Source organism: Haliotis rubra, unplaced genomic scaffold, assembly GCF_003918875.1.
Source record: "Haliotis rubra isolate DU_JTF1 unplaced genomic scaffold, ASM391887v1 Scf427, whole genome shotgun sequence".
NCBI lineage: Eukaryota > Metazoa > Mollusca > Gastropoda > Lepetellida > Haliotidae > Haliotis > Haliotis rubra.
Genome location: NW_025767110.1, coordinates 305,514 through 328,308, shown reverse-complemented (window position 1 = coordinate 328,308; position 22,795 = coordinate 305,514). Strand labels below are relative to the sequence as shown.

The following is a 22,795-nucleotide window of genomic DNA, read 5'->3' as shown; positions in this document are numbered from 1 at the left end:
TATTTTTAGGTTACTGAATATATATTATATTCAGCACACATTTCGGATGAAAATGACAGCACACAAACCTTAACATCACACACACACACACACACACACACACACACACACACACACACACACACACACACACACACACACACACACACACACACACACACACACACACACACACATATGATATTTACTTTGTCTACTACACAATAAAACCACCAACTAGCAACAACACCTAGTTTGAGATTGAAACTTGTACATGATAATACATATGACAATAAAACACTGCATTGACAGCTGAGGTATAAAAGATGCATGGCAAGCAGGTGGAGAATTCACCATGGAATGGGGTATGTCAAATTAGGCTAAGAAAATACATATATGGATCAAGGTGCTCTAACACCTGGAAAACATCAGAAATAAGATCATAAACACTGGTAGGATGCCTCTGTATCTTAACATCATATCTTCTACAGAGATATATTGTGTCATGAGTAAACATCTGATTTCATTATATGACAAACAAAACAGTATAAAAGCATTTACATTTATGTGCTCTGGCCCTTGTATAGCAATTAAAACATAAAATTGCCACCAAGTAAGTCATTGCATGAGGATCCACCATTAGTTTCTTAGCCCAACAATTATAACAAATCTAAAATGTGGATGACAAACTGCAGTTGAAAACAACTGAGATCTCACAGTACCCATAAGTGATAAACAGAGCATTGTTTTTACAAAGTGTCAGTGTTAACAGTTGATCTGGTTCGTGCTGGAGGTCTAGTAGCACCTGCAATGTAACAAGGAATTGGATTGGTTGAAAGATGTGGATGCACTCAGTGGAAGCGATATTTACGAGCTGGTTTGAGTGATACATAAGTCTTCTTCATTTCCTCAGATTCATTTTTTAACCTCAGAGAATCTCTCCCCCTTGGTGCTGACGACTTGGCCCTCTCTGTATCGGATCAACTTCTTGGATTCCTGCCAAACACAGATATAACAATCAGCGGTGTACAATGTGTAGGGCAGATGGGTATGTTACCTATAGATAAATATGGCACAGTAAAGAAGGTATAAGAAACTGAACCTGAAGGAATTTCCTCAGGTCCTGCTCCTGAGTGTCTTCTAACGGGGTTTATAATCCTAACAAACACTGAAAAATACAATATATAGATCTATCCCCAATATCTATCCCAGAAAGTGATGTCCTGGTTGTTTTCTATAAAAAAACCCCATGTTTTGTTAATAGTTCAAGAAAACTCAATGCTTTCTTGCTGATGTGGAAATGAGTTTTGAGTTAAGGACTAATCTCTCTATACTTTACAGTTACTGAGTGCAGGTGAAAGTTGTCCCAAGAAAACTAACCTGCTTGAGCGGTGGGGGCTTGTGTGTTTTCTTGTCGTCGTCTGTGTCAACAAAACTGTACCTGAAACACCATGAATCACTTCAGTCTGGGCACCCAGTATGTTGAGACTTCCCAGTTAATGAGAGGGCTCAACATTAATCCTTCTCTTACACTGAAACTCACAAGACCAACTTGACCTCACTGACATGACACTGTAATCCATGACAGCTGCTATAGACAAGATAACACAAGAGGGACCCACCTTGCTAATGTTAGCTCCTTCAGTTGTTTGTCAGCCAACATGCAGCCTTTGTTCCGCACCTGAAACCATCATCCCACTCAAATATGAACAAGGTGAAGTGAAACGGGGTTTAACGTCGTACTTAAGAATATTTCGCTCATAAGACAACGTGCATGCGTGTGTATGTGTATGTGCGGCTGCTTGTACTAGCCCAGACTCAAGCTGGTTTTATAGTGCTAGCCCACTGAGATACCATGCCGCAGTGAAGCATGAATACCCCAGAGACACATTACACTGACTCCGAGCCGACCAGTCCTTGTTGTACCCATTTATGCCAAGTGCCAAGCAGGGACCAACAAGTACCATAATTTAATGTCTTTTGGTATGATGCGTCCGGGTACCGAACCTGCGACCTTCCACTCTCCAGGCGGACGGTTAGCTCTAACTACTACACCACGGAGGCGGTTTCAAATATGAACTAAGCAAGTGTTCATAACAACCAGGGCCTAGATTTTCAAAGCTCTCTTAGCGCTAAGATAATCTTAAGTGCCATTCATTAACATTATCTTACGACTATCTTAGAGCAAAGAGAGCCTCGAAAATCAAGGTTCAGTTCTCTGACATATTTATCATTCTGTCCTCGATGAAAATTATGGAAGTCCAGTGTTTGTGTTGTAAATCCATGAGCAGGGGATTACATTTTCAATCCAAACCATGTAGTCATGTTTGAAATAACTTCTAAATGCAAGAAATACCAGAAAGAACAGAAATCACTGGCATACCCTAAAGTGAGACAATACAGTACTTGTGAAATGTAACAAATATTTACAGCAAGCGAGAGAAAGTCCATGTGCTGTTAACTTCCTGGGACACAGTAATATCTACTGACAGCCTTCATTCAGGACAGGCAAACTGATGTTCTCACAATAAACAATAGATGCATAGGAGTTCTATCATTCCACTTACATTAAACTGTTTTTATGTATACAGAGTTTTCCTACTGAGTGGAGCTTGGAAAGTACAGGGTATATTTTGATCATACTGACAACAGTACAAGAACATGGTGCTTCTTACATCTGGTGACATATTAGACAACAAGTGATAACACTGATTATGAACGCAATGAAACTTAAAGGTGCCAGTGTCACACTTTACCAGAACCATTACTTTTGAGAATGCCATATGTTTCATTGGTCAAACGAGGATAATGTAGTCAGCAAATCTTGGCATCAACATGACAAATCAAGAAATCATTATGACAAAACAAGATGTAACTATGACAAATCAAGGCATAAAAAGATTCAACTCAATTTGAAAGATTCACATTTGTATTCCTTTGAGTTTAATAAAACAACACTTTTGTAATGTATCCATACAGTTTAAGGGCAAGAATTAGAACCATCTCCATACATTTTCTTAGCCAAACACTGACAAAAAGGTAAATTCTCACAGGTCGATTTGTCTCCCCTTGTTCGATGATAGAGTTTCCAGTTTCTTGTCTGTGGAGAATAAGTTGGACTGCCTCGTCTATCTGTCCATGTGACACAGAGAGACAGTGCCTAGCCTCCATTGCACATGTGTCTGGGAACATCTCACACAGCAGCACCACCTGGCTGTCAAACTCTCTCACACCTCCGTCTGATACAGATGGCTGGGGAGAAAGTCACAACATTCACTTCAAGTACGGGTTACTTTCTAGAAGAAAAAGCTCAGATAATCTCTAATCCTGATACAACCTCCTATTGCAACATTTTTTTCGTTCCATAATATGGAACCCCAAACATGCATCTTTGTCTGGGACCACCCTCCAGGTCACAGCCCAAAATCTTCTCTTCCCTTGTCAAGATTCAACACTAGTGTTTGCTAGTCCATTTAATTTCCCTAAAAAAGTTGGATTCTAAATGTGTAATGTTTAAGTAATCCTTTCTTCATTTCTACATATGATAATACTGCAACCAATTAGTTGACTTACCCATATTTGTGATATATTTTTATCACATGGTTGGCAAAATGCTGAGACAAAAAATATATTCAGTTACCTCTCAGTTTGTGATCTAGCAACAACTGTTGTGGCTGTCAATGAAACCTTTCATTACTATTATATACCACTTACTGCATACAAGCATGTGTATTATCTATGTGTTGCAGCCTTGTCAGATGTGGAAAATACAAGGATTAGGTGCATAATCTTTTACCATGCTGGGAAATATCCAGCTTTTTGTTTTGAGCCAAGCCTCGTCTTCAAAAGCAGACAATAGGAAAGTCCGTGTAGGATCAAGCTATCACCAGCAGGATGGGCATGTCAACTGTTCGGGATTTCTGGCCATAACTGACAACATTCCTGTCATTTCATGTAGTGTGTACATATCGTTAGACGGTATTACTATCTTCCTGTTTTGGTAGTGGAAGCAGAAACCTTTGCCAGTTCGGATTAGTGGTGTAAGTGCAGCAGTTGATGTGATGTGACAGATGATACAGGACTAGTGAAGATGGGGCACTCATCAAGCTAATCTAGCTAAGTCTAGTAACCTGGTCCAGGTTATTGACAGATCTACATCACTAACTACTGACCATGACACCAACTTTGTTATACGTTTGCGATAGGTTGTATCAGGATTAGAAATATTCTATATATATTAATAAATAAATATTTCTTTTATTTGTACGTTTACACCCATGAATCTTTACATCCACGAAAGTCTGCTTTGCCTTTCCCTGTGCAAACATTTTTAGCAGATTTCTTATGAGAGGAAAGCTTAGTACAAGGGGAGGTAACACTGATTAATGAGCTGTGAAGAGGAACCGTTCAGGTTCAGCATTTAGGTATTTAGATACCTTGCATAAGGACATGTGCACTGATATATGACTCTTCTCAATGATATGATTCTCATCACAACTCATAAAATGTACATGAGTGTTCTATCAAACATACTGGTTTCCGCTTAATGGCCTGAAACTGTCAGTTAAACTCCAATCTTATCGAAATCAGATTTAGTTCTCACTAAAACTAATACAGAGCTGAGGACATCCAAGCACAAGTCATGTCAAACCATCCAACCAATGATGGGTACAATGAGTGAAGCCCATTTCTGGTGTCCCCCGCCGTGATGTTGCTGGAATATTGCTAAAAGCGGCGTAAAACCAAACTCAGTCAGTCAGTCAGTCCAACCAATGACGGCATTACTTACCAGATTAGGAAAGGGGAAGACTTTTCCAAACATGCAACCTTGATACTGTCAAAATCATTGTCTACACCATGCTTCAATGTGTAGTACTAGGTCTTTTCGTTCAGTTTTGAAAGTAAGAAGTGATATTTTTCTAAGAGTTGTCTGGAATTGAAGTCACCAGTTTAAAACCTGGGCCATAAAACTCAAGATATGCTCATTCAACTTCCTGTAAGTCATTTCATTGGTCAGTCAAAGTTTGCAAAAGGATGTCTTGAAGTGCCCCATAACGTTAAGTCCTCAGATTTTTGTTTAGTGATGGCAAGAACTAGGATCTGGCCACGATTTCTCGAAACAAACTTAAGTCTGAGTTTTGACTTAAGTTAGAGTTTTTACTCAAATTTGAGAAAATGCATTTCCCGGCATGAACTGAAATCGATAATAAACTCAAACATAGCAGACAATTTGAGTTTTGTGAATAGGATACTTAAGTTGTTTGGGCTTTTTCATTATAAAAATGCAGCTGAGTTAAAAATTCAGCTGTTTCAATTTGTCAAACTCAGTTTTAAATTGGAGTAAAGACTTAAGTTTGTTTCAAGAAATCAGGGCCTGGTTTAGATGACTAACCATTCTGATTTTCCATACTGTTTGCCCTTGCTACAGTATTATCCTTGACCATGTTCCATGTTGACTTGAAACAACCATACACATGCTGATTGTATTACAGTGGACTGGTTGTCCAGTAACTGCTTATGGTCATTTTCATCCTGATATTTTTGCTTTACAGATAATCAAGCAACAGACATTTCCAAAGTTTTGGGATTTTCTGGAATACAGTTTAAATGACATTTGTTCTGGATCTTTTGCTATTGCTGTTTAGTTGACACAAACCTTCATGTCTTCCCCGTCTGACTGACTGTCCCTGTCCCTGTGTCTGGTCGTTGTCCTTCCAACTTCCCCTGTTGCCTTCCTGCTAACAGCCAGACTGTCACCATCCCCTGTGTCCACAGTGCTGGAGGATGGGATGGTCTCCTTCTCTTCTGAGTAACAGTGGACATTCATTATACAACTTGTGAAACATTCCTGAGAGAAGTGAGGATGCATATTTTTTAGCCATAAGGGTGATGAGATCCCGTGTAATATCTTTTTGATATTTGCAGTGTGCAATTTAGTGATTCTTGACGTTGATTGGTCGATCGTATATTTGTACATTTTCATTGGATCTCGGAACTACTTTCACACCACGACGTTCATTCATAATATTTCATCGATTCACTGATGAATTGACCATGCCGTAATTGCACTGATTCGAGATTTTAAAATAGAACAAAAACAACAACATGCATACAGGATTTTAAATTTGATGCTTATTTAATGCTTCATTAACAATATGGCGTTGTTTACTTAACGTGTTTTGCAATAAAAAATTGTCTAATCGTAAACATGGCTACCCAGTTAACTGCAATCAATGTCAATGACCTGGTCAAGGTGGACTGATACATCACTGAACTTGTAACAAGAATAATAAAACCACTAAATTCCTTTCGTGGTTATGTGATAAACACTGAACTTGGTGAAGTGGAAGTCGCATGTTATAGACTGCAAGTGTTGCCGGAAATGATATCGAGCATGAACAAAGATTCTTTGGATTTGATTTCATTATTTGTAGGGCATGATGTTCATTGAAGAATGATTACTGACATGTCTTGGTAATCAAATTTTAAAGTGTGTTGAAGAGATGAAGACAAGTAGATACCACAGCCATGCTGCCTGCTGTCAGGATAACTACCTTTACTTTCTGCAGCCAGCTTGCTGGACAGTGAAAACATCCACTCCCACACACCAACACTGCAACAATAGGTTGAGACATGAGAAAACAACTACAAACAAACCCTGTGGCTTAAAATCCTTTTAGAAACTGACTACAGCATATTCTTCAAAACCGGTACCAGAGGTAATTGGATATATCAATATTTGAGTGAGTGTTAAACTATAGTGTTGGGTCCATTTCCCATAGTAAGATGTCGTTGACATGCATGTATCTGAAACTGAACAAGTCGATAACATATGGGGCTACATTCACTCTGTATATATACATTGTATAAATATTATAAAGTAAGAGAATCACTGCTGACAAGTAAGGTAAAGGGACTCACGGCTTGTGACCATTGGTGTTAGCATGTGTCTTCAAAGGACACATTCATTCAAGGACAGATTGTGAAATACAGGACCGGACAGCAAATGATTGACAAATCCCATGTAGAGCTGATCTGTTGGATAGTCGGTCTGGTCCTGTCCATGCCTGCTAGGAAACACTGTACAAGAGGGTGTTGCCCCAGAAGTGCACCATCAACAGGTATATGAAATGATGAAATAGCCACGGAGTCACTTCACTGTGGAAGTGACGAGGCTGGCTTGAAAGAACTCCAGTACTTCAACTAGATCTGCATCAACTAGAGCCTCACCACCTGATCCCGTTAGTCGCGTCTTGCGACAAGCATAGTCGCCTTTTTGTGGCAAGCATGGGTTGCTGAAGATGTATTCTATCCTGAATCTTCATGGGTGCTAGCTGCAAGAGAAGCCTGGGTATCAGTGGTATTGGTGGGAAAGCCCAGTTCCCTGTCCGTCTAATCGCACTCGAAGGTGTCGGAAGTTAATGCCCCCAGATCGGATCAGGCAAACTGATCACCTGGAATGACTCCTACAACTGGGAGATAATCCTGAATATGTCCAGATCGAGCATCCACTCGTGTGGGGCTCGTGTATGCATAGAGAGAGCGCATCTGCTTGAATGTTGTCTATCTCTGGAGAGGGTAAGGAGGCATCACCCGTATGTAATACTGATCGCACCAAAGCAGAAACTGCCACGCCTCCTGTAGGAGTGACGATGACATCATGCCTCCCTGCTTCATGATATAGGTTATTGTCGTCTGGTTGTCCATCTCTAGATGCACCACCTGGCTTTGAACCTGCTCCATGAACCTGACTGCTCTCAATTACAGCACATTGATGTGCAGGCTGGCCTCACTCTCGGATCAAAATGGCTGACCACCCCAACCCGTGATGGATGCATTTGTTTGAATCAAGAGTCTCGACGTAGGGGTTCCCAGGAGGAACCCCTTGGAGAGATTCCCGACATCTCTCCAACACTGACAGTAAGGAATAAACCACCCTGGCATCTCGAGAATCTTCTCTTGGCTCTCTGAATGGGACCACAGCTGTGCCAAGGCTTGCCGTATGGGTTTCATCCTCAAACGTGCAACGCCACACCATGTCCACTGTCACCGCCATGTTTCCTAGCAACTAGAGCCATGTCCTTGTTGAACTCTGGGGTAATCAAGGAACTGAAGAGTTGTCCTCTGGACCTTAACAGTTTTTTTTCAGTCTAGAGACAGGTAGACAAGGCCCTGCTTGGTATTGAATCTGGCTCCAAGAAAGATCAGATCCTGCATCAGAACCAGTTCTGACTTCTTGAGTTTCACAATCCAGCCCAGTTTGTGAGAATGTCTGACACTGTTTGTGTGGCTTCCCAACTCAACTGTTTGACTAGAGCCAGTTGTCTAGGTACGGGTGACAACACCTGCCCTGCGATCTGGCGACCTGAGCTGGAAACACCCTTGGCACACAAAACTGGTAGCACTTCCTGTCAAAGGAGAACCTTCTGGAAATGGGGCTGCATTGGTACATGGAGGTATGAGTCCTTCCCCTGCCTCGACAGAAGAGATCACTGAAATATGTGGAGTAAAACCCCATGTTTTCCCGACCTTTTGGAACCGTCTCAAAGGCTGCCTTGTCCAGTAGAGACTGGATCTCGGCATGGAGTACTCCAGAGAATGACGGTGCATCTGGCTTCCAATGTGGCAAATGGCCATCCCTGAATGTGGACAGGACCCAGGGATTTGAGGTGGCTTTCTGGCTGCCAACAGGGATATGTGTCAGAAGGCAGTCAACCCCTGAAGCCGGCGAGATGTCGTCTGCCGGGGTCACCAAGGGCACCCGAAGGATATTTACTGATGGGAAGCCATGGCTGACTTATCCTATCACACGAATAGGCTGCTGGAGCACTCCACTTAGCAGACCCTCTCCCTGGTGTGGGGGGATGTAAGGTAGCAAGGGTCGAGGGCAGTGCACGAGTAGTGGGGGTGAGGGTGGGGGAGAGGAGGGGTTGCTCTCATAAAGGTTTAGATTCCTTATAAGTGATAACCGCCTCTCGGACTCCTTTAAAGCCCCAGGGAAGAGAGTAGAACGCATCTTGTAGGGAAGTGAAAGTAGTTCCTGTTGTGTAGCTGGGGAGTAATGGGACATAGACATCCACAAACAACGCAGAACCATTACCGCACTCAACATCTGACTGGCACAGCTACGAATGTTGTCAATAGCCAGATGAGAGTAGACCAATGAAGAATCAAGGGTGATAATTAACACAAGGGCCATAATTATATATTGTTAAGCAAAACAAAACATAAAAGCAACGCAGCAACATCAACTTAACATGTAAACATGTAGAAGAATGTAGCATGTCGCTCGCCATATCTGCCATCTTGTCAAACACGTAGCTTGAAGTGGAGAATTTGGCAAAAATAAATAACACAAAATGCAACATAACTTGCAAAAATCGATTGCACGATATTCAACTAGTAGCGATCGTACAGACAAAGATCACTCGCCATGTGACATCCTCAACAACAAAAAGTACAAGCTAGACGCGATGACGTGTCACAAAACATAAATATATTGCGATGTAATTATAAAACACAACAACAATCTCTAATCTAAAGCTTACAAGCCATTCAAGTGAAAACGCACATAGAAAAAGGGAAACTAGGATGCCCCATCCGCCATCTTGTGGTGAGGCGACAGAAAAGTTACAGCATTAATGAATTAAATATTTTCGAAACGCGTTCAGTATATCGCCAATGTGATTAGAAAAGAACCAAACATACAGTATATGTTTCTTTCTCACTCATCTTTGCCTTTGTTTCTTGGAATTCAACTTGAAAAAAGTTTCTTTGGACAGCACGCATGTCTTCGCCATGTGAACGACAGCATGGAGAGTGATTTGCGAGGTAAGAGTTACCTTCTCTTGGTTGCAGGCCTGCAGTCCCCTGCAGGGGTGTTTTTTTGTTTTATAAATATTTTATTCAAAATATAGTTACAACTGTCATAGGAATTAATAGACATAAAAATACGTATGAGTACCTCTGCTGAAAAAGAATTCAGGGAAGTCTAATAGACAGCCAAGATTGTAATAATAATAACAAGAAGACAAAGTCATCAATATCCCCCGCAATGGCAAAATACTCTTCATGATTATGTCTGCGAGTTATGATTATGTCAAATATTTAGGTGTGTATATAAAAAAGTGGAAGGAGAATATTGAAAGGTTTTTAAAGTTCTGCTCCGGATAAGAGCACTACCACCAATTTCAGGTTAAGTCAAACTTGTTGCCACGGAAAAGCCAAAAATATTTTATTCAGAATTCCAAAACTACCAAAAGGCACCAGTACACCACCAGATCTGTCTATGTGCCAAGTTTGGTGAAGAAATAGTGAATGGTTTTAGAGTTCAGCTCCGGAAAAGAGCACAACCACCAATTCAGGCTAAGTCAAAACTTGTTGCCATGGAAACGCCAAAAATATTTTATTCAGAATTCCAAAACTACCAAAAGGCACCAGTACACCACCAGATCTATCTATGTGCCAAGTTTGGTGAAGAAATAATGAACGGTTTTAGAGTTCTGCTCAGGAAAAGAGCACTACCACTAATTTCATTCTAAGTCGAACTTGTTGCCATGGAAACGCCAAAAATGTTTTATTCAGAATTTCAAAACTACCAAAAGGCACCAGTACTCCACCAGATCTATCTATGTGCCAAGATTGGTGAAGAAATATTGAACGGTTTTAGAGTTCTGCTCCGGAAAAGACAAATGTGCATGGACGGAACGGACGGACGCACCGAAGGAGTCCATTTTAATACCCCCCGCAAAACGTGTTGCGGGGGATAATAACTAGGATTGCCTCCTGGACGGTGTTCAGACTTCCCCATACACTCCCGTGGCTACCTTCACTTGTACTGTTTCTTTAGACGCCAGCTGGAGCGTCCATTACAGTGTTTGTGAGATGAATTTGGCATTGATCGGACGGTTGGTCTCGGAGTTAACGGGTGTTTGAAGTATATTTAAGGGCTAGAAACCGTCCAAAACACAGCCAGAACACGTTTTTGACACGAGGGCGGATCTTTCAAATACAGCGGTCAGGGTCACGAGGGTCAAATAGTTCCGGAGAAGAAATAGTTCTCTCTTTAACAGGCCGTAGCTCCACTGTCCTTGGGTCTACGGCCAAAACGATTAGTGTTCTGGAATCGCCATGATCCTAGCTATCTGACGCATAGAATATAAATGTGCATATATTGCATTTGTGTGAAACAGCCATAAATTAATGTGTATATTGTGCATTTGTGAAACACCCATTCAAAATTTCTGTTGTGCAGTTAAGATGATTTGAAAGTACGACTGCCATGGCTGCAGTTTTGTGTGTGAAGTTTTATTCTGTTTTAAATGTATAGGATATTGTGCGTTTATGTGCTGGATTCCTGCAATCATGATGATGTAGCAGAAAGGGTTCGAGCGATCCTGGCACAGTCAGACCGGTAAACAAACTGCTGGAGTCTCAGTTTTTACCAAAAGCGCATTGCTCTTTGGGCATTGGAAAGCCAGCAATTGGCAACTCATGACTATCTGCTGGAAACGGATGGGGATGGACCTCGTGTGTGTCTCTTGCGATAAAGTGTTCACCATCAAGCATATACTGCTTGACTGCGTGCAAGAGATTCAATCTGAAATCTGAAAGATCTGTTTTCCCTCGTGAGCGGGCATCTGATTGTTAGCTACCTGAGGGAAGTTGACCTGTACCATAAATTATAACTATGTAATGTGAGTCACAGATTGCTTGTTTTTGAGTTTGGTGCTCTGTCATTCTTCACTTGTAAATAGTAATGTAATATGTTAAAAACAACTCTTTTTTGGACTTTGTATTTAAAATTTGTAAAACTCGGACTTGATCTCGTCACTATATGTCTGGAATAACGCCGATGTGATGTAAAACCGAACTCAACAACAACAACTTGGCCATTGGAAAACCAGGATTTTAACAAACAGGAATGCACAGTCAAACAAAGCAAAGGAATTGAGCAATATATACAGGCATATACAAAAAGAGAGATAATTGGTAAATGTTGCTGACTTTGTTGTGGTCAAAAACAAGGACGAGGACAGTGACACTGAATTCGAAAGATTTACGGCCAGTGACTTGTAAACAAAATGTCAGAACTCTCTTACATGCTTCATGAAATGTCAGTATTTATTGTGAATGGACACCGATAACATATATTATTTTTCTTATTGTTATATATATATATACATATATACATGCTTCATGAAATATGGACACATATGCTTCTCAATGGACATATAAATAATATGTTTAGAATCAAAAATTGACTTCAGTTTTTATTTACCGAGGGTACTTTTTCTCTTGGGTTCACATTTCTATACTCAACGATTTCACAAAATGGCGTCTCGTTGTTGATGCAAGCAGTGATCGTTGGGATAAAAAAAGGAAAACAAACACAGGTTTCCACAATATACCGGTAATCTTTATTATGAAATATGCTCACCAAATATACTTACGTTCTATATCCAATTTTCAATTTCACAAAATGGCGTCTCGTCGTTGATGCAAGCAGTGATCGTTGGGATATAAAAAGGAAAACAAACACAGGTTTCCACAATATACCGGTAATCTTTATTATGTAATATTCATACATACATACGGTACATTTTATATCCAAGATGCCTTTGGTCTGGTCTCTGTTGGCCACGACCCATCGCGGAGTGGGGGGTGGGGGAGGGGAGGGGTGGGGTGGCCTATCTATGAGAGATATGATTTTGAGACTGATTTTGAGGGTCAAGTTTGGGGGTCGTCTTATCTATGGGGTAGTCTTATAGACGGTAATATACGGTATATGCCGTTCTGGAGAAGAAGATTTTTAAACACAGGCTATCATCCCTGAACGTTTCATGAAAATCGCCCCAATGGTTAGTTCAGGAGAGCGGGTACAAAATTTGTACAAATAATAATAATATTCGGATAATAACAGTAGGTCTTCCAGATTTTCATCTGAAGACCTAATAATGCATATTTATATGTGCGCCCAATCCACCTCGACAGACATGCTCAAGGCGCTACAGAGTCAAGTATGTACATATGTACAGAAGTAATACTAGAGCACATTCAGGGAGATACTGCTGGAAGAAGTAGGTTTTAAGTCTGGACTTGAACAAGTCGAAATTGTCAATAGTTTTGAGGTCATGAGGAAGGGAGTTCCAGAGAGTAGGGGCTGCATAGGTGAAAGAATGCTGTCAAAAAAATTTCAGTCTGAAGCTGGGCACAGTGAGCAGATCCTGGCTGTTGGAACGAAGATTGCGTGAACTGGAGTATGATGACAACATGTTAGACAAGTACTGGGGAGCAAGACCATGCTTGGCTTTGTAGGTCAGACACAGTATCTTATGCTAAATCCTGGCTTTGATGGGCAACCAGTGAAGCTCCTTCAGTACTGGCTTGATATGGCAGCATTTAGGGTGACGATAAATGATGCGGGCAGAAGTGGTTTGGATTTTCTGGAGTGTCACAGAGTTTCTGAGGAATGCCAAACAATACACTGTTGCAATAATCCAATCTTGAGGTTATGAGGGCTCTGACCAAGGCATGGGTAGCATCCACTGAGAGATAGGGGACGGATGTTACTGATGGGACGAAGGTGAAAGTGGCAGGTTTTGCAGATCTGAGAGACTTGAGCTTCCATCGAAAAGTGAGGAGTCGAGGACAATACCCAGATCTTATGCAGTGGAACAGACAGGGACGACAGCATCAGCTATTGTCACAGATCTGGTAGGGATTTTCGACAGCAGTTGTTTGGATCCAATCAGAAGAGCTTCGGTGTCATTTAGTTTCAGCATATGATTTGTCATCCAAGATTTGATGTGTCTTGTACAGTCAGAAATTCCAGCTAGACCGTCAGACGGATTTTTGCAAGAAATTGCCTTGATGAGTTGGGGATCATCTGCATATGAATGGTGCTGCAGATTGTGAGTTGAGATGATGTCAGCAACTGGACCAGTGTACAGAACAAACAACAGTGGACCCAATACGGAGCCTTGTGGCACACCGTGTGGTACGGTAACGCTGACTGATGTCTTGTTCCTGATGGTCACACATTGGCATCTGTTATGGCAATATTGTAGGGTAATATTTCTCACAGCTAAGCAAAATCTCATCCCTTATGAATGTTTGTAATTTGAAGCAAGAGACAGATGATGGTAATGATTGAATGTTGACTGGAAGGTCATTCTGACATGACTATAATGGAATGGTAGCAGGAGAGTCTTGAATGAGACTGAAGCATCTATGGACAGTAACCATGGTAATGTAATGATACCTTACAAACACCTGTCAAGCCTGTAACAGGGAGTCAGGAAATATAAAATCTAAATTAAAAACAAAAAATGTAATGGTACCTGTTGATGTTCTCAAAGCCTGGCATGTAAGCTGCCATCATTTCACAGAAGTGTTCAGCATCCACACTGTCTTCAGTGTTGTCAGCATCTCCCAGTTCATCGAGGATACTCAGGAGATATGTCAGCACAATATCATCCACACAGCTGGAAACAAAGTACACCAGTCAGCTAGCAGAGTACCAAGCTATTGGCTAACTACGCCCCGAGTGGTTCTTTGGGCAATATACAACCACAAGTCTTTCACTTCATTTTTGAGATTTCAGCAATAATTGCAGCCTCTTTAATGACGTCAGTAAAGTGAACAAGCGTTCATCTGCCTTGCTATCTACAGGGGCAACAGCACACAAGTCTCTAAAAAAACAAACATTATTGCTCTTTACAAATTATAGCAGTGCAATCTTATATACACAGATACTCTTTACCTGACAGCATCATGCAAGTTGTGTTCCTGCAGGAAATCAGATAAGGCTTTCTTTACTTCCTCTTCACGGTCCATACTGAAATCACAAAATGATAACCATCACATCTATTTATCTTACCAGAAAAATGTCTGAATGTACGCAAGTTACCTGAAATATTGTAACTGTCTGTCGTTGGACAAAACTTATCCTATGATCATAGATCGCAACACAGCTTGATATCCAATAGTTTATTCACGAGACCTGCCGTGGCCTCGTAAAAACATTGAAGATCTAAAAAACATCGCAAATCGCACATGTCAGCTTGAAACTACAATCAATCGCAAGGAGAATCACACACATCACGAGGTCACAACTGGCACCGCATCGCATCACATCTATTATGCCATGTGCTCCTTTCACTTCCGCCGAAAGGGGACGTAACTTGCACAATCGCACAACCGCATACCACCAACAATTTACCTACATTTACAAATATTATTTGTTTAACATTTGTTTAAATGTCGTAAATAGGACTGCATGGTATTACCAGCATATCGGTATATCGCAGTAATCCTTTAAAACCATACATATTGCAATGTTTTTTCTCAGAACTGGCATATTTGTTTACAAAAGTATATCAAGTTTTATGATTATCTTTATGATTTAAGTTAAGATCTACACATTCATACTAAAGGTTTCCATTGTATTTCATTGATAAAACAGCATACTTTACAAACAATAAATTTTATAACAAAGAAAATAGAATCCCTCAAAATAAAATCTAAATTTGAGATTTCTGTTATCACAACCATAATATTTATTTATAGGGCTTTAGTATGTAGAAAATACACTTTGCATGTACAATCAATGTCACTTAGTGTCCAACGCTTTAGCTCCTAACATAATCGTTATAGGTATGGCAATATGAGTACTAGAATTGTAATATATTGCAGTACAAATTATTTGACAATACACAGGCCTAGTTTTAAACAACAGCACATTCAGAGGTCAATCAAAACTAAACCATCAGGAAATTAACTGGGACTTGCACCTCGATCATAGGTTTCTGGTGTGCCCACAGAATGCTGCACAGCAAATTGCAGGACCTGTGACAGTTTGGCCACCTGTGACCACTCCAAATCAAAATGAATGGCGGTTGAGGTACACATTTGACCAGTAGAATTTATTAATATTTGGCATCTTTCACTATTAACAGGATAATGGTGTATTTTATATTTGAAAAGTCCTTACTTCTGTCATCAATTTAAGTTCATCTTAAAATACAAAATGACAGACATGACTATGCTGGTAAAGCCTTACATACAAAATCTTGAGGTTACGATAACCTGACCGACCCTATTAAATGCTTCTGTTCCTAATGGGTTTTTTCACTAAATATTAACTTGATTGACATTTGCTACACTGTTTTCTCAATTTTTCTCAAGTCACTGAATCTTAAGTTCAAAGACTTTAAATCAAAAACAAAGTAAGTTTTTCTCCAAATTACATTGACTTGAACACTGAAAATAAAACTGTTGTACATACCTTCAGGAAATATAAGTTTCCACAGAATATATAATGGATCTCACATAAATGGATCTCACAGAATATATAATGGATCTCACATAAACATATATCCAATATTGTAAACAGAGAAATACAAAACTCCATAATATGAGCATTTGAGACTGTGTATGGCAGAGGCCCAGATAAGCCGTGTATCCGGGTAAAATATGCATAGAAAATTTCCAATTACCGATTTGAAAAATAATTGTTGCGTACCAATTACGCATTTAAAATGTTAGATACGCAGAAAGTTTAAAACAAATGCGTACAGAATATATTTATAAAAATCGCTTGCATAATGAAAAAGACATCGATTGTTATCAAGTTGTACTGTTAGTATAGGAGAAGTGTTGTACTGTCAGTATAGGATGAGTGATTTTTTATGAAATCATTTCCATTATATTTAAGTTGGTTTTGATTAGGTATGACATGAGGCAGAACATACTGGCTTAGTAAATTTACTCAATGACATATTCTTAGGTGAGTAAAATGACTTGAAATACACACATATTTGAAAGCAGTGGGTAACGGAAAATGAAATACCCTCTCAACATTCATAATACCCACTCCAAAAAAATACAGTGGGTACAGTACCCACATGAGCTAAATCTTATCTGGAGTTCTGGTATGGTGATTCACCTGAACTGACAACCTCCCTACCAACTACTACCTGACTGTGCACATCAAGTCAGGTGGAACTATAAACTATGGGATAATTACAGACTTATGTTTACCTGGCGTGTTTACAACCAAGGTTTCAATAATCTCATATATTATTCAGGACTAATTATAACACCCTAATGCAATGAGAGAGCACGTCCACAACACGTACGGTAATAGCTGTGTCCAGCACCATGATTATTTGTCATCATACAGACTTATGCCGGTACCTACCTTGTTGCGTTAGGTCTTACGCAACCACCATTCATACTCCCAATGATGGAACCTGCAGGATAGGCCGCGAACAGACAATTACAATATTTCTTTGTTCTTTAAATTTCTACTTCGAGAACAGTATCACTTATATGCACTGCACACCTAGGCGGCATGTTCCCTGGGGAGTGCACGACAAACACAAAATGCACTTGCAAAAGCGAAATGAGACAACACAGGAATTATTGTTTACAGTTATGGTTGCCATTGTTGGTTCTTGATGAAGGCGATGTAAAGTTATGTCACGGGAGGTAGCATTTGATCACAGCATTACACTCGCTGTTATCCAAAAAAATGTTGGGAGTGTAATGTTGTCAGATTGATGAATAATAAGTCTTAATGCAAAACATTCATTGCGCGTTTTCATACCTGCTAAGAATACCATTTCAACCTTAATTTTTCATATGATCCCGCGGACGTTTATCAAATTAGCAAAATCTGAAACGGAATATGAATATGTCATGTCGAGTGTGAATGTTTCTAAACAGAAGTTACACATCTAATAGACTCGTCATTATTTTATAAACAATGATAGTGTTGTACTATACATGTATCATCAGAGATCTTTCAGCACAGATTCAAGGGTTCTGTTGTAAAAGTTATTTCCGAAATTAACGTTTTGTAAAACCCAATAGGAGGTCGCTAAATAAGGGAGATAACCGCGATTTAGAGAGAATGTTTCCACGCTAAATTGGCAGGTAAAAATATGCAAATTTATGCAAATCAATTATGAAGACTAATAACATATAAGTCATTTGTGACACAACCCTTGATTTAAATGTGAAACATTATCAACGACTACCTTGTAAAACAACGTACTTATGGGTAATTAAGTGAGTTGAGCGAATGATCAGCTGAAGACATTGAGAATTTTTATGTGATCAGCTGCTTCACTGTGATCATTTTCATCTTTGGTGGTTATGCTTGGTATGTTGTCTTTAACATTTTGCATGTACCATTTGCCGTGTATTTTATAGTGACAGTTAGCACGTGTTTATAATCTCTCATTATATATTCTGCATGACAGTTTATTTTATAGAACTATATAGAATAATGGGAAATGATGATTTCCTGGTTGCTAAAACATAAATCAAAGCATTTTGTTTTTCAGGAGAGCGTATTTCCAGAGTGGTTGAATAAGAAGTACTTTTAGCAATATTACAGCAACGTAAGTAAAATATATAGTATTGCAATGGACTCCAGGGCCTAGATTTTCGAATCTCTTAGCGCTAAGATAGTCGTAAGTAATGTTAGTGTATGGCAGTTACGACTATCTTAGCGCTAAGAGAGCTTCGAAGATCTAGGCCCAGAAATGGGCTTCACTCGGAGTGACCATGTGAGAAATTTAGGGTCTTCGCCCTTACGAGCGAACGCTTGGCTACTCCACCACTTCGCAAGATTGTCAGTGAAAAAATGGTCTTACAATTGTCAACGTGCAAGCAAGATTGTCAGTGAAAAAATGGTCTTACAATTGTCAGCGTGCAAGCAAGATTGTCAGTGAAAAAAGGGTCTTACAATTGTCAACGTGCAAGCAAGATTGTCAGTGAAAAAAGGGTCTTACAATTGTCAACGTGCAAGTGTCCAAACTGAACATATCACAACAACGGAACATATATGTTGAACTCCATAACTAGGTGCACATGTACCAAATTTCATAAACTTTTGGATAAAAATGACCGACTACTGTAATGGCTATACATATTTTTATAACTATGGCTACGTGTCTTAGACAAATTGGAATTTCATACTCCGTGAGACACGCATGTGGAATCTCAGTTTCTTGGTTTCAGCGGTTTCTGAAAAGAAGACTTTTACGTCTGACGACAAACAGACCACGACATAATCTCGCTTGATTTTTATTCAGTTGAGCAAAAAAACCCACTAAAACTTAACTACATCTGTATATATTCTGCTTTGATGAATATTATTATTGTAACAGACTTACTTCACAGAATGATACATGTCTCTGTCTGTGCATAAATGCAGTCACTATTCTTTGTGTACGATCACTGACAGAAGGCTATCACCAAGGAATGTTATTGTTACATCACAGGAGAAGGTGTCACAATGACAGTGACGTCATATGTATGTAACGTCACAGTGGCTCCAAATCAGACTATCCAAGCACTTCTCTGTTATAAGGGTAATGCTATTTTTGAGGGCATTATCATTTGCAGAAGCCCGAGGTCTTCCATTAACTGCCCGACGAAGGAGGGCAGTTGATAAAGACCGAGGGCTTCTGCAAATGATAATGCCCTCAAAAATAGCATTACCGTTATTATTGCTAAAATACATGGAATTTGTTTTGAAAAGAAAAAGGAAACAATGAAGGAATTTGACTGTAAGTTTACCCAAAACCAACTTCTTACGGGCTTGACTGCCCGAATGCAATTACGTCATCGAACAATTCAAGTGACGTCACAACAGAAAATTACGATATTCGACCTTGGCCTTTGACAAGACCATAGCCTGCAACATGACAAGCTATGACAGTGTTCGGTTTTGGTCCATCAACAGTCTTAATAATGCAATTGTTAAGGTTAGCACCAACAAGAAAGCCAATATTACCGCTATTTAAAGCGGGAATTTGGGTTGCTTTGACTTGTTTGACCCAGAATATCTGCCAGTCGAAAGCCACTAATGTCGAACTATGACGTCACTTGACAACAGAACTGATAGTGGCCCGTCGTTAAGGTTGAGCGGTACAATATCATTTGCAGCGGACCGCAAATTTCTGATAACAGGAGGGCCGTTTCATGATAATTCCATGTATTTTAGATATAATATAAGGGTAATGCTATTTTTGAGGGCATTATCATTTGCAGAAGCCCGAGGTCTTCCATTAACTGCCCGACGAAGGAGGGCAGTTGAAAAAGCCCGAGGGCTTCTGCAAATGATAATACCCTCAAAAATAGCATTACCGTTATTATTGCTAAACTACATGGAATTTGTGTTGAAAAGAAAAAGGAAACAATGAAGGAATTTGACTGTAAGTTTACCAAAATCAACTTTTGACGGGGTTGACTGCCCGAATGCAATTACGTCATCGAACAATTCAAGTGACGTCACAACAGAAAGTGACGATATTCGACCTTGGCCTTTGACAAGACCATAGCCTGCAACATGTCAAACTACGTCCGTGTTCGGTTTTGGTCCATCAACAGCCTTAATAATGCAATTGTTAAGGTTAGCACCAACAAGAAAGCCAATATTACCACTATTTAAAGCGGGAATTCGGGTTGCTTTGACTTGTTTGACCCAGAATATCTTCCAGTCGAAAGCCAATTAATGTCGAATGAACCGTAAGCCCACGCACCCACTATGACGTCAGTTGACAACAGAACTGATAGTGGCCCGTCGTTAAGGTTGAGCGGTCCAATATCATTTGCAGCGGCCCGCAAATTTCTGATAATGGGACGGCCGTTTCATGATAATGCCATGTATTTTAGCTATAATAAGAAATACAGGCGGTGGAACAAGCGATAACAACCCAAAAACGTTGACGATCGAAAAGAGCACGAGATCTAATTATCTGAAACTAGGCTCTACAAAATCGAGCTCAAGCATTGTGACAGTCCGCCAGTCGTTGGATAACACGTGGATGCGTCGCTTCACAAGGACGGGTCTTCGTGTGTACGAGGTGATTCTATATGTAATCTTTCACAAGGACGTGTGTACGAGGTGTCTATGTAACCCTTCACAAGAACGCGTGTACGAGGTGTCTATATTATATAATCCTTCGCAAGGACGGTTCTGCGTGTGTACGAGGTGTCTATATTATATAACCTTTCACAAAGGCATTTGCACGAGGTGTCTATATTACATAATCCTTCGCAAGGACTGGCCTTCGTGTGTACGAGGTGTCTATATTATATAACCCCTCACAAGGACGTGTGTGAGAGGTGTCTATATTATATAACCTTTCGCAAGGACGGGTCTTCGTGTGTACGATGTGTCTACATTATATAACCTTCGCAAGGATAGGTCTTCGTGTGTACGAGGTGTCTATATTATATAATCCTTCACGAGGACGTGTTTTCGTGTGTACGAGGTGTCTATATCATATAAACCTTCACAAGGACGGGTCTTCGTGTGTACGAGGTGTCTATATTATATAACCCTTCACAAGGACGGGTCTTCGTGTGTACGAGGTGTCTATATTATATAACCTTTCACAAGGACGGGTCTTCGTGTGTACGAGATTCCCCACAAATTAGCACAATGTGCGTGTAAAACCCATTTCTGGTGTCCCCAGCCGTGATATTACTCTAATATTGCTGTTAAAAAGCGACGTAAAACCATACTCACTCACTATATTATATAACCCTTCACAGGGACGGGTCTTCATATGCACGAGGTGTCTATATATAATCGTACACACAGACCCCCGTCCTTGTGAAAGGCCATATAGAGTTACCTCGTACACACACACACCCGTCCTTGTGAGGGGTCATATAGAGTCACCTCGTACACACAGGCACCCGTCCTTGTGAGGGGTCATATAGAGTCACCTCGTACACACATGCACCCGTCCTTGTGAGGGGTCATATAGAGTCACCTCGTACACACAGACACCCGTCCTTGTGATGGGTCATATAGAGTTACCGTGTATAACCAGACTTGATTATTTACAGACCTCCTCCATATACCTGGAATATTGCTGATTGCGGCGTAAAACTAAACTCACTCCTTGTGAGGGGTTATAATATGTTGTCACCATCGATCGTACAACCGGTCGGTTAACCATAGTAAGTGGGTGTTATGTATATAGTCAAATCGTACACACGGAGAGCTACCCGTGTGACTGGTTGCATATAGTCACCTCGTACACACAGACACCCGTACATACAACTACCTGTTGCAAGATTTGGGATGGGAGACCGAATGTGAAGTTCCACATGTACATAAACCCAGATAGCATTCGGACGTTGGCCCAACGTTGGCAATGTTGGCAAAACCATTGCCAACGTTGGGCCAACGTCTGAATGCTACCTGGGAACCTTCAGGTGTGAGAACTCGCGACAATACAACTTCGACAAAAAGATACAATAACTGCCTCATGTTTTTCTAGACCTTTAGACCTTTGAAATTTATATCCAGTAGTGTTGCCTATTAAAAGATGGACACAAAATATCCATGCCTTTTTTACAATAAATACAGAAAAATCATGTGTCACCAATGACTTAACGAACGTTTTCTGTACACCCAAAGAGCCGTTTAACGTGGAATTATACCCAAAAAACTGGACAGAGTATGTATCATCACATAATGGAGTTAGTCATAGAGAAGGCGAGCTATAATTAGATCTGTGACAAACATCGCAGGTATGAAAAGAGTTCCGCTTTAACAGCGCGCTCTGGCGGCAAGCATGTGCAAATCCGTCGCTCTCAGGTGTGCAATGATAAACACAGAAATGTCAATAAATGTATAAATACAAAATGGTTTGAAGTAAATAAAACCTAAGATTTACAAAATATTCAGCTTTTTACTTCTGGTAATATGCTGGCAAGTCGTTGTCAACCGTGACCTACTTTACTAGCACACCTGTGCATTTCGCTTACCTGACCCTTTGCT

The 22,795-nt window shown here is 40.2% G+C and overlaps 1 protein-coding gene across 1 annotated transcript; it reads right to left on the bottom strand.

Moving 5' to 3' along the window:
* Positions 1–97: 97 nt before the first annotated feature.
* On the bottom strand, positions 98–17,625 carry LOC124288851 (CUE domain-containing protein 2-B-like). The gene is given in 11 exon segments (XM_046725412.1): positions 98–897; positions 899–975; positions 1,360–1,420; positions 1,602–1,660; positions 3,031–3,231; positions 5,636–5,784; positions 6,534–6,592; positions 14,322–14,465; positions 14,744–14,818; positions 17,183–17,234; positions 17,591–17,625. Coding segments are annotated over 11 exon segments (960 nt in total). The 5' UTR covers positions 17,607–17,625; the 3' UTR covers positions 98–830.
* Positions 17,626–22,795: the final 5,170 nt, after the last annotated feature.